The sequence below is a fragment of the Aulostomus chinensis genome, chromosome 7 (assembly GCF_037954235.1).
Source record: "Aulostomus chinensis isolate RoL2024-O1b breed Wild chromosome 7, RoL_Achi_v1.0, whole genome shotgun sequence".
Taxonomy (NCBI): Eukaryota; Metazoa; Chordata; class Actinopteri; order Syngnathiformes; family Aulostomidae; genus Aulostomus; species Aulostomus chinensis.
The window spans coordinates 2,414,779-2,427,517 of NC_141326.1; the positions used below are offsets into that span (position 1 = coordinate 2,414,779).

At 44.8% G+C, this 12,739-nt stretch overlaps 1 protein-coding gene across 5 annotated transcripts in view; it reads left to right on the plus strand.

The window, feature by feature from the left end:
* Positions 1-12,739, plus strand: part of srgap1a (SLIT-ROBO Rho GTPase activating protein 1a) — a 90,451-nt gene that overhangs the window by 37,130 nt on the left and 40,582 nt on the right. For all 5 annotated transcript variants that reach the window (XM_086208127.1, XM_086208126.1, XM_086208130.1 and 2 more), the window contains exons 3-4: positions 3,034-3,196; positions 11,120-11,182. In XM_086208127.1, coding sequence (XP_086064253.1) covers positions 3,034-3,196; positions 11,120-11,182 — 226 coding nt within the window. The remainder of the gene's footprint in view (positions 1-3,033; positions 3,197-11,119; positions 11,183-12,739) is intronic.

Consider the following 12,739-nt stretch of genomic DNA (forward strand, 5'->3'; position numbering starts at 1 on the left):
GTTTGTCATCTTTCTTGCCTTTTCTGCAGTGGTAGATCGGAAAACTAGCAGTGGCGGATTGAAATGCGGTTAAATTTACCTCGTCTTTAACGAGAGATGCACTGATTGAATTTTTCTTGGCCGATTCTCTCTTTTTTTTGTGTGTGTTCGTGCTCTCTAACTTGAGAGAGGAAGAAATAAAATTCTACTGAAAATGTGTTGCTCTGTATCAGATTGTGTCTGGCTTTTTTCTTTTTTTTTAACTTTTGGAACAAGGCGGTTGAATGCAGCAGTCAGAGAAGGCTTGGAGAGGCTGCAGGCTTGTTCCCCGTCTGCGAGCATCCTCAAACTGGCCGCACGTCACGGGGTGCTGCAGTTTTAAGTATCTGATTAGGTTTGCTGTTGGTTTTGGCTCCCCTGCTGTTTATTTTGGTCTTGTATGTTTTACACATTACAAGCTTTATGTCCTGATTGCTCGCTGTGAAGAACTTCCCACTGACCCCGAATTGCAGTGTCCAGCTGCCAGCCGGCTTTGTTAACTGGTCACCAGTCACGCCAGGCAACCTGAAAACTGCCCGATGGCGGTCTCTGGTCAGGCAATCAGTGCATCCCTGTCTTATACCAAATTTCTTAAAAATTTGATTGGAATTTACTATAAATTCAGACTGAAACCTGACAACTGAAATAGATGAATGTTTATTACAAGACAAGGCAAGTCCCACTGAGGCCGGACCCGGATAGGTGCATGCCAGAACATGTGTCCAGCAATATCTGTGTACTACACGTGTAACGCAACAGTCCTGTTGGTATGTAGTCGGGGTTGATGTCATCGACCACTTGGAGTATGTCAATTAATAAAAAAGGAAACTTTTGAGGGTTGAATTTAAATGTTACTGATCAAATCCTCTGTGGAGAAAATGAATGAGATTTTCACTTCTGGAACGACACTGTTGAGCTGTGTACCTGCGTCTCCGACCCGTGTGACCCTCCACTTGTCTGTGCCGGTCTGACCCAGTTCCTGTCCTGGCCGGGGGGGAAATGACATTGAGAGATTTTCCTGCTATTATGTGAGGTTAGCAACTCCCAGAGGTTTTTTTTGTCATCGGGGCCTGTGTCTGTACGCTTGTTTTCTCACTCTGTCCTGGAGGCCTCCTTCAGCAGACATAAAACATGCTTCTACCACTGCTGGCTTGTTTGTAATTTCTGGGAACACTTTGGTGCTTCTGTGACAGTCAAAAGTTCCTTTTTAATTGATAACTGAATTTTGCTGTGTCCTCAGTTAATTCTGGTTCATTCCTTTTGATGTCAAATTGACTTGCGTGAAAGAACGTTGCTGCTTTTCATGACAGTTTGTTGTGTTGCGCATTTGATATCAATAAGACTTCCGGTATCCCTTAAGTTCTGGTGCTTACTTCATAGGTCACTGCGACTTTGGCAGACTGGTTTGTAGTCACACTCCGCTGAATGTTGCGGCATCCATTCATAAATGCAGTAGGAAGCATCAGGATTAAGTCTCTCGCTCTCTCTCTGTCACTCACTCGCTCGCTTCTCTAGTAAAGCTGCTTGAGCTTCTCTTTTTGGATAAAATGGTAACTTTGGCGAGGAGGACCTGAAGCTCAAGTGAGTGACCGCTGCTGTAATCAGTGAGGCTCTCTATACAGGTTTGCAGATGCTTCTGATGTACTTTTTACTTCCAGCTTCATGTCAGCAGCCACCTGGATATTATGCAACTTCACATGCAGAAGGGAGCCTGAATTAATGAGCTCACACACCCGTGCAGCCTGTATGGATGTATTGCAAACTACTGGTACATAATGCAGAAAGGATTTGTGGTAATTGATCTTGGACAGTGTGTGTGATGCTATCCAGTGTTTTTCTCTGCTTCAGCCCCGGGGCCACTTAATGTCTGTCTTTCTTCCATGTTTTGTATTTTTTGTATTTTATTTTATTTTTTCACTGTCCACGAGCCTAGTTTAGACATGTGGCATCATTCAACTTGTCAGTAAAACCCTTTTTGTACTCTCATTGTTTTCCTGGAAGTACAATGGCTCTCGGATGTTTTTCGTGTCAGTGTGTTTGGCTCTGGCGGCCTTATCAAATGTCGTTTACTTCCTGTTATTGTGAAATCTCAGGGAAGATTTCAGCTGGTTACTCATTCAGAGAAGTGCCTCATTTTTGCTGTTGCAGCAGATGTGATGCCAGGCTAGTTCAGGGCCGGGTCACTAGCTGAGTGCGAAGTTTCACCTGTTGTGTTGACAAGTGCTGCCTGTCTTTGCAAACTAACTTTGTGAGGGGAGAGCAGAGGCGATCCACCATATGGTTCCTGAAAGATTTGACCCGGGACCCAACCCTCAGCCCTCTCCCAAACACGTGCACATGTATACTCGCTCATATTCTGTGCAGTTCCTTAGCAGGCAGGAGGAATGTTACAGATTAAGCCAGAGGAAGTGAGCCTGCAGGCCAGTGCGTAGACAGAGCTCTAGCTCAGGCTGGCCTGGACAATGTCCGACGGTTAGCTTGGAAACAGCAGTAGGCAGCACACAGCACAGGAAACGGCTTACAGACTCCCAATTTCTTTTTTAACTGTTTGGCTCTTTTGCACTCTGATGCCTATCGTCACAGAAAATACATCCATGCTTCTGCAGCCTCACTCCACTAAGTGTATTTAAAGCCTGTGGCACCCTGTTTGAAGGAAGTCAGCTTGGCTCAGTGTTGCATGAGCTCTGCCCCAGAAATGTCATGGATACAAACAAAGTGTGTCAAACTTAGCTGTGCAGTCCTTGTAATATATGGAGAATTTTTTAGGCCCAGAACCAACCAGTATGTGGGGCATTTAACACCAAGGGAGGCCTCTGACGCATCCCACTTCTGCCTCTGTAACAAGCCGTGGTGCTCTTGAGGTTTTTGTAGACATCCTGCTTGTCGGAGCTGTCAAAGAATCCGAGTGAAAATGACAAATAAAACTACCCAAAGAAATTCAGGCTGAGTCTTTGAGACATGTATGCGATGTTCAAATGTACTGATGCGAAAACACGTGACTGTTTCTCTGTCTAGAAAAGACCAGAACCTGCTGTCGCCGGTCAACTGTTGGTACCTGCTGCTGAACCAGGTGAGGAGGGAGAGCAAAGACCACGCCACTCTGAGCGACATCTACCTCAACAATGTCATCATGAGGTTCATGCAGATCAGCGAGGACTCAACCCGGCTACTGAAGAAGGTGAGGGTGGAAGAGGCGTCGTCTGTGTTCACACTCTTCTCCACGCATACTCCAAAGCAGCAGCATACCCTTGGAAACTTTTGCTGATATGAGAGAAAAAAACTGCGACCGAAGCGACACTGTTCTTGTGATCGCTGTGCGCTGTTGACCAGAGCCAAACTGTGATTCGCTACAGTACGTCACGGTTTGTAGGGTGTTAGTTTAAAGCCTTAAGTCACTTTCCATTATGTTCAAAACACGGTGCGAAGGGGATTACGGACAACCCAGAAGTTTGCATCGCCATGGATACCCTAAAAAAATCAATGGGATTTTACGTTAGATTTTGTACTTTTGCAGAAAATCAGCCCTGCGGCTACCAGAGGTTTATGAGATTTACGCATTTTCTACAGTTCTACAGTTTCATTTAGCAGACGCTTTTGTCCAAAGCGACGTACAACACAAGCAAGAATTTAGACTTGATTAAGGAAAAGTCCATAGGAAGCGCAAAAGGGCTTCAGTTGTGATTTGGTCACAGGTACTGCCACCTAGTGGCAGAAGAAAAGACTCCGGACAGATGATCTCCATGAATTTCATCCACTTTGATGAGTTTGAAAACGTAACAACAGTCTCTTGGAATACAAAGCTAATTTTGCTGCTACAAACAAACGACACAGCAGACGCGTGACTTCAGCATCACCACAACCTGTTGGCACTTCTTCTGTTTTCGGCGTGACGTGACGACAACTTCCGTAGCCTCATTTTTCTGTCACCTCTTCGCAACCCGCTGATCTTCAGACCCGAAGAACTGGAGGTTTAACCATCCTAACTCAGTTCCTGGTTTCAGGGCTCAGTCTTGCGCCACTCTGATAGCGGTTCTCCATAGTCATACGGGGGAAAAACAAAAAAAAAAACCTTCTGGTGATTTGAATTATAAAGGAATTAAAAAGAAATCATAGGACACTGAAAAAAGTAGCAGAGAAAGTGAATTTTGATTAGATTAGGCACAAGAAGAGCATTGTCTGTGGTCCGTATTGACGTCACCATGGTTACACGCCATGCTCATCTCTGGACTTGAGACTTTGAATTCTGGGCTTGTCTCTCTTTGACGTCTTATTTGAAATCCCATCATGTTGCTGAGTCTATTCGTATGCTGCTCACTCTTGCTTTTTTTCTTCTTCTTCTTACATCGTGGTCGACCTCTGGTAGGAGAGGTCAGTTGTGATTTTTTCTTTGATCAATAAAACCCAAGTTTGAACTCCGTCTAACACAGTCCAGGTTTCTCATGGCGGTCAGAGTCTCCACTCGCTGGTGCTACGTAAACAGTCTTTCACTTTCAATTAACCAATTCGCTTGGCAACAAAGAGTATTTAGTTGCGTGATATCTATACAGTATATTCTGGTTTACGTTTGATGGCGTGAGACTCCATTCCAGTCATGTGTTTCAGTTTAGTGAATTTGAGTAATGTAACCTCCATCACCACTCTTTCAGATCAGTGCGCCTTTATTTTGAAGACGGTGGCTTCATGACCGAAACCAGTCCTTTGCTGCCGGTTCCACCACAAAGATGACAACTCCCTAGCAGATTATGAGCTCCTATGCTGCACGAGTCACATGAACTCACCACAGGCACAAATTACAAAGTGGCTTTGCTTCAGAGGCATGCCTTTGTGTCAGCTCAGCTCGTGCGATTCTCTTGCGTTGTTTCTTGCTCTACAATCCTGCAAGCCATGAGCGCCTAGCTTCTGTCTTCAAGTTTCGATCGTTGATTGTCAAAGTGAAGAACATCTCTTTTTCGTGGGGCTTTCATCTGACTGGGGGGGCGTGTGGATTTTAAACACTCACATGGACCCCATCGCTCAAATAGGAAGCTGTTGTGTTCATTTTTTAGATGTTGCTCCTTTTTACATTGTTATGTGAGTCTTTCTCCAAGCCCCGCCCCACCTTTGCTCCACCCGCATCGTTATTGTGGAGTCTGCGTATTCTAACACTATTGTTTTCCGAGCTGTGTCTCAGTGGAACCAGGTGACATTATGTGGGAAAATGTCCATGCGGTGGGAGGTCCAGGTTGCAGGAGACCTGAGACACTGCTCACCCTCTCATTAAAGCCTCTTAGAGCCTTTGATCCAGTCTGAGCCTCAGTAACAAGGCTCCAACAACAGACAAGTTCCTGATGTTCTGTGGGCTCCTTGACTGCTTTGAGGAGACAGCTGCAGTGTTGTCATCCTTCCGGCACATCAAAGCCTGGTGTTTTTATTTCCTTGTATGTTGGGTCCCACCATGCTGTGAGGAGGGATGGCAGGCGAGGACCCCAGAGCTGTCCTGGTGTCTTTGTCAACATCCTCCAGTCGAGCTGTTAGCCTTTTGTTCAAGCGTTCATTTTCTCAGCACATTTTCAAAAGACAAGAAGATTAAAAATTAAAAAAAAAACACTATACAGAAGTGAAGACTGAACCTGTATTCCTGTCTTTATGGTTGAAAGATCTTATCACGTGTTCAGTTTACATTATTTATGTGACGAGCTCCTTGTTGTTCTCTACCCGCCTTTATTTATGGAAGACATACTGTGGCTACATCTACAGGCTGGATTTCTCAAGGCCTTTTGAACTGGACTGTCTTCGTTTTACAGTTTTTCATTTAAGTGAATGGCTGAGAAGAGACCTACACATCTTTCTGTTCCAGCAGCTAGAAACGACACTAACATTTACTTTGTAAAATGAAGGAAAAGAATTAGTTATGTTTCTGTCACAGAGAGTAGACATTGGCTATGTTTGTGTGTTTAGTCTACACTTATAAATCTAGCCTAGCATCAAAACTGGAGCCAGCAGCTGGCTTAGCTTTGTCTGAAGTGGGGGGGAGACAAACCCCGAAACAAACCCCAGTTATGCTAATTTAAAACGTCGAGTCTCTTTTGTTGAACCTTTACAGAAACATACATGCAAATACGACAGTTTGTGTTTTTAGGAGCAGTTGACAGCTGGTGCACATGGCATCCCACCGTGGTGCCACTATTTCTTTTGAAAGAGGTTCTGCAGTGCCAACCCAGTTTGTGTTTTTGGTTTTTGGATAGCATGCCAGAGCGCAGTAATTGCTGCTTTGACTGTCCTTTCTACATTCTTTCATTCCTCATTCTTTCATTGGGATTCTTGTAATTACTTTCACTGGTGACATAATGATGATCACGTTTGTCTCCTGATTACATCTCTGCAGTTCCTACAGAGCAGTCAGGGGTGGGAACATGCAATGTTCCCGCCTGGGCCAGCACCTGGAGCCCAAACTGGCATAGTAGCAATTTTCACGATCTTATAAGCATCTGAAAATTGTTCCCTTGTTTTATTCATGCAGTTCAACACGATTATTTGTAGTATCAGCTTAGGAAGAACAGATTCATTCATTTTGTTTTTTCAATACAGCAGAAAATGCGCATGCGGGTATGATGCAGTCCATGTTCACACCACGGTATTGCAGCTTCATGTCTACGAGTAACTCAAACTTGTAGGAAGTAAACCAACTAGTGCCCAACATTTAATCAGATTGTAATCACTACTTCAGCCCACGCAATTATGCAACTGCAAATGGCTTCTTTTTTTGTAAAAGAATACTGTTATTGTTATTATTATTATTTAGACATTTTGCATCGTTTTGGAAAATGAATAGCAAACCTTTTTTTGGTAATTAATTAGTTGTGGTTGTGAAAAATACAAAATGATCAGGAACGTACATGAGTGTGTATGAATGTGCATTTTGCTACACAACCTGCTGAGTGGGTGCATGATATTCACAAAATGACCTTCTTACCAAATCCTGCAGCACTGTAACCATGAGAGGTGCCGCCGAGTCTCTGAGCTCAAGACTTTGAACCTCGAGTCTCAAGCCACCGTGTGTGTGACTCAAGTATAACTTGAGTTTAAGTTGCAAGTGCATGTCCCCGTCACTGGTAACCAACCCAGCGTGGCCGGCAGAGAGAACCGATGCCTGTTTGAACACAGAAGTCGCCCAAAAACAACAGTTTCCCCACTGCTTGTTCTGTACGTTCATTGAACCAACGAGGTGAACGGCTGCCTCCAGTCCTGGGTTTGTGCTGAGGTGGATCAACCGGGGCCCTGCTCCTGCTCAGTCCGTAACACTGTGATATCAAAGTGGTATACTTTTCTAAATATGTCGATTCAATTAATTGAACATTTTAATTAAATCAGTCAGCTGACCGGATGTCCTGCCGTTGACACAGGACCCCATTTAATCTCAGTGCATTTTATACGAAACAGTGAAATGCTATAACACACAGACACACACGCACGCACGCAGAGCCCCTGCAGGGTACACAGTGATTTACTGTATGTCAGCGGCAATATGAAACTCACCACTCCCTGAAGGCTCCCTTGGATTCTCCTCTCTGGGGCTGTTTCATACTTGTGATGTGGTTGGAATACAGATGGCATGAGCTTAAAGGGGGAAACCCATTCATAGGCTCCTTCTAATGAAGGGACTGAATTGGAAACCCCCAAGTGACATTCCTGTAAAATGAAAGGAGGTAAACTGAGACCAACAACGGGACGGGAGCAGCACAACACACAGCATTCTGTGACCACTCTATTGCTCGTAATTTGATGTGTACAGTATCCGCTGCCACCATATTTAATGACCGAATGAATGGAAAGGTTGTTGGAAAATTATTAGTAGCATTATATTAGTTGTAGCCTTTCTGAGGAAGGTCAAGGCCTTCGTCATACCTCCCTCTCTCTCTCTCTCTCTCGCGCTCGCTCTCTCGCTCTCTCACACACACACACACCCTCTCACAGCTCATTTGATCCCTCAGAAGGCTTTTCATTGAGCTCTGGATCACTTCCCAGGCTTCTTGATGGCGAGGAGCTGATGAGTGTTAGATCTGACAGATAGGCAAATGTTCTTCCTCCTGAACTGATTGTTGCTCATGGATCTTCCCACAAGAGACGGCCCGTGTCCTTGTGATCCTTACAAAATGCAGTCATTTACGGTTAGAAGTCAGTGTATCGCTTCTGTGAAGCAGGTTGTGTTTTGCGTTTATCTCCGAGAAGAATTAAACTAAAAACAGCTGGCTGAACATGATGGAGGGGAAGGAAGGACACGGGCCCAGGAAGAACATCTCAACACCAAATGTCTGATAAACACGATACAAATGAGGATTTAATTGACATCAAAACATCTTTAACCTCTCACAGTGACAGTTTACGCTCCTCACACAATTTCTTTTTCAGAACTTTGCAGATTTGTCTTTTTTCCCACATGACATCAGCAATGTAACTTTCTAAACAACTCATTTTGCTCCATACCCCTCCTCATGAAAGGAGCTTCCTTCAACTGCCTGACTTCTGCCATTTTTGACTGGAGAACTGAAGCTAATGGGGGAAATATGGTTGTCAAGGAATCGAGTGACACAACTTCCATGATCTCAACACTCAGTTCTTGTGTAGTTCATCTGTTGTTCTGTAGTTTGAATCCATACCGCTTCCGCTGAGGTGTTTCTTCCAAAAATGGTGGGCAACAGTGTTGTGAAAAATGCACTGGGGTTTCCCCTTGTGGGCTTCCACTGACTTTGTCACAACTTGTAAGCATGAGCTATCAGCTACAGGCGTTTACGCTGCTATGATGCGACAGCGTGACGGCTTTAAACAGCTAACTTCTGCTGGAACTCGTGTTCTTGTTTAAAACGTTGTTGCGTCACGTGCTGCTTCTGAATAAAGAGCAATGCTATCGGCACGTGTTAAAATGGGAGTCCCTCCTCACCACGATAGGCTGTGAATAATTTGGAGGTTCCAGCCGTCCTCCTTCCCCTTTGTTAGTTTCTCATTCGTCAACAAGGACGAGCATCTTGACCTTTTAAGATACTAGACTTGACATTTTCTTTGATATGCATTGATGTTGCCTTAAAGTTAGAATAATTTCAATTTAAAAGGAGAACAGGAGAAACTCCAATGAATATAAACGAGGATGTTTTGATTGGACGTATGTATGTTGTAGGGCCAACTGGCATCGTTGTGCGATTGTACATTTTTCCGGGTTGAATTTAGAATTTGTTGCGCTTTAGAGAATGCACACTGCATTGTGTATCATGAAAAAGACTACGATTATTGGTGTATTCTTTTGAGGGCATGTTGCCCAGCCCGACCCGGACCTGAGAGGCACCTGCTGATTCAGCTGCGTTTGGCTGGAAGCTGCACAGCCAACCTTGTTTCTCGCCAAGTGTGGCTCTTTCAAAGCTCTGGTGATCCGAGCTCTCAGGCTGTGTGCCCTCTGATTAGGTAAGAGCTACAACTGGTGGTGCTGACGGACCAGGTGGTGGGCTAGGAAGGTGCTGCTGGTCAGCCAGGTCACCCAGCACGACACTGGCGTGGCATCCAGTAGCTGAATGTAATCCACTTTGCTCTCCGTGCATTTGTCTGCTCTTGCGGCTTCACCTGTGAGCGACATGTCGAGCTGCAGCTACGCGTCCTGAAGGGCTCCTCTGCCCCGTCTGCATGTTCATGTTGAACAAGAGTCGCGTCACCGTCAAAAATTTGGCGTCAGGAATACTCGTCCTGTATCGATGAGGTGTGTGTGTGTGTGTGAGAGCTCAGAAGACACTCGCTATTTTCTTCCAGTTATTCGCCAGTCAGGAAATCAAACAGGGTTCAATAGTTCATTGGGAATCAATTTTTTAATGTATTGATTTTGTTGTATCGAATCATTCTAGCGCGAGTGTGTTTGCTTCAGCTTAATTTTGTGTATGCAGTAGTAATTGCAGTAAAACAGAAAATGACTACTCACACATTAAATTTGCTAATGGCCATTTTTATGACAGTGGAAAATAGGAAGTGGGAAATCACGCTGATGAATCATGTCATTGTGTCCTTTTATCTCTGAAATGATTTGTTTTGCCTCTGGATGGCTCTGGAAAGTTCTCTTAAGTCTTGCTTATTACGAATTTTGATGAAGACACTTCAGCAATGGGGACATTGTGCTCTTTGCTGCTACAACCAAGTTTTTAAACTCATGGTGTCCTCTCAAACATCAGTGGTGCTCTCCACCAGCACAGTTCGTCAGGGCTTTATATCCAACACTTGCATCCTTTGTTGGGAGCGGCTCCCTGAATGAGATTTGTCTGAGGATGATTAGGTTAGAACAATGGCTTAAATGCTGGCCGAGGCTGTAACATCATCCAGGTAGAGCCGTGTGATATCAACTGCTGAGGAGAGATAAAAGGAACTCGTAGTCCTGATGACTCAAAATCTCATAGATGTGTCTTACAGTAGTTGAGGGATGGGAATACAGGAAATCCACAGTTCAGATAATTGTTAAAAAAAAACAATCCATCATCGCGTGTCTGTTAAAATGGCTGCCACACTGTGACCTGCGTGAAGGCGAGCGAGCGTGCATGAGGTAGAGTCACGGAGTCAGCCTTGTGACACGGCTGATGTTCTTACACAGTATTTGAGGAAAGTTTCCCTCATTGAAGTGTAGAGGCAAGATAATAGGCTGCCCATGTGGACGGTGTAACTCGAGCTGTGGTTGGGTGCAGCAGCTGATAACAGATACCACTTTCACGCGTGAACCCTGGGTGATGAGCGCGCGCGCGTGTGTGTGTGTGTGTGTGTGTGTGTGTCTCATTCATTTGATACCTCTGTTGGTCATGGGTTCATGTCTGGTCACTGCTCACCTTTCTTGCGAGAGCCAAGTCAGCGGTGTGGTCATGAATGCTGAACCACATTATACCCTGCACTTGAAATCAATGAAAACGGAGTGTGTGTGTGTGTGTGTGTGTGTGTGCAATTGTGATTTGACACCACCACTTTTCAGCACACATAAAACAAAACTCAGACAAAGAAGTAAAGCTTGAGCCTTTTGAGGGTGTCATGGTGTTCAAAAGGAGTATTAGCGCTTTCCATTGTGCTGCATTGATCTAATTGTATTCCCTGTGTGTTCCTTTTCCAGAGCAAGGAAATCGCCTTTCAGCTCCAGGAAGAGTTGATGAAGGTCCTAAACGAGCTATACACGGTAAGTAGCCATGACTGCCTTTTTACTCTCACGCTTAAAGCACATTGGTCCGTGCTGTTATGGAGACAGCTTTGTAGCAGTAAGCTCAATACAAGCATTTGTATCACTTTACGACTTCGGCATCGAGCTCATAGACAATATAAGGAACCCAGAGTCTGACATTTAGTTTCCTAGCATGACCTTCTAGTGGGTCTCCCGCCATGAGCAATGAAACCCCTACAGATGGTTCCAAACTCAGCCGTCTGATGTCGATCAACCGAAAGCCAAGGTCACACTTACACAGCTCTCAAAGTCGTCTGGCTGCTGTCGTGCTCGTACTGCATAACAATGCTGTGTTGTCGGGAACTTGAATTCTTTGTGGTTAACGCACATGAGTGACTGGTGAAGGGTGGGGTGGGGGGGTGGTCACAAGACCATTCTCAAGAAGGAATCCCCAAAAAGTCTGTCTGGCCTCCAGACTGCTTCCTAATGAAAACATATGAGAATTGATACAGGAAGTAACAAACAGCGATGTGAGTCTCTGGTTCAGTGCAAATGCACAAACAGAAACAAAAGCTGCTATGGACGCCGTCCCGCAGGTTTCCCCTGGGGTGGCTCTTGTGCCCTCGTAGGTTTTGTGCTGATGTCCACTGAGACTGATCCAGGTGTTTGCCTTGCCAGATATCAGGAGTGTGTTTGCAATGCATTACAGTAATGAGCCTCTTTTGTAATTTTCAACATTTCACACATGGCATTAAAGGGCAGCCTGCTCACTTGCCCCCACTCTGCCTGATGAAATCACATTCGAGCCACTGTTGATTGCCCCGAGTCACGTCTGAGTCTTCTCAGCCGCTGCCCGTTCTGGTTTGTAGTCATCGATGGTAGAATAAGTTACATCAGAGCAGGGGCGTCCCACTCAGTTTTCAAGGATCTCTTGAAGGTTCCTCTGTTCCTCAAACACCTCCTCTCCTACCGCCTCTAACACCCTAACATGCTTCTATTTTGTTATTAATTACTGTGCGCTTCCTTACCTGATCTCCTTGCACTTGTCTTTTTGAATAGAGTACTTAGCGCTTAATCCAGGGCCTCCCACTGTACTGAAGCTTGAGTGTTAAGTGGCTTTAGAGAAGAGTCGGCCAAACGAATAGGCCTAAATGAGTACATGCAAAAGAGATTGGCTACAAGTTTGCAGGACAAAATGATGAACTGTGATTCCCGCATCCCCTCAGATGGGACATTGAAGCTTCAAGCTGCCATCTTCATGTTTGTTGGAAGGGAGTCTCAGGCTGAGGGTTACAATACAGTATTTTCAAGGGTTGAGGACATGAGAGACATGCAGCACCCTGAATGGAGTTGCAAAGCAAATTCTAATGGACAAACGGTACATTTTTGGAAACACAATAGAAAACTTGGCCCTGGCTTTGGACCTCTGAACTGAGATTACGTTTTCTGTCTGTCTGAGTGACATTTCACCAGACCATCAAACTTCTGCACCAAACAAGGTTCACATCTGTAGTCAAGCTCCTATAAAGTCCATTTCATGTCTTCTGCAGTAAGTAATTGTCAATGTGGTTCTTA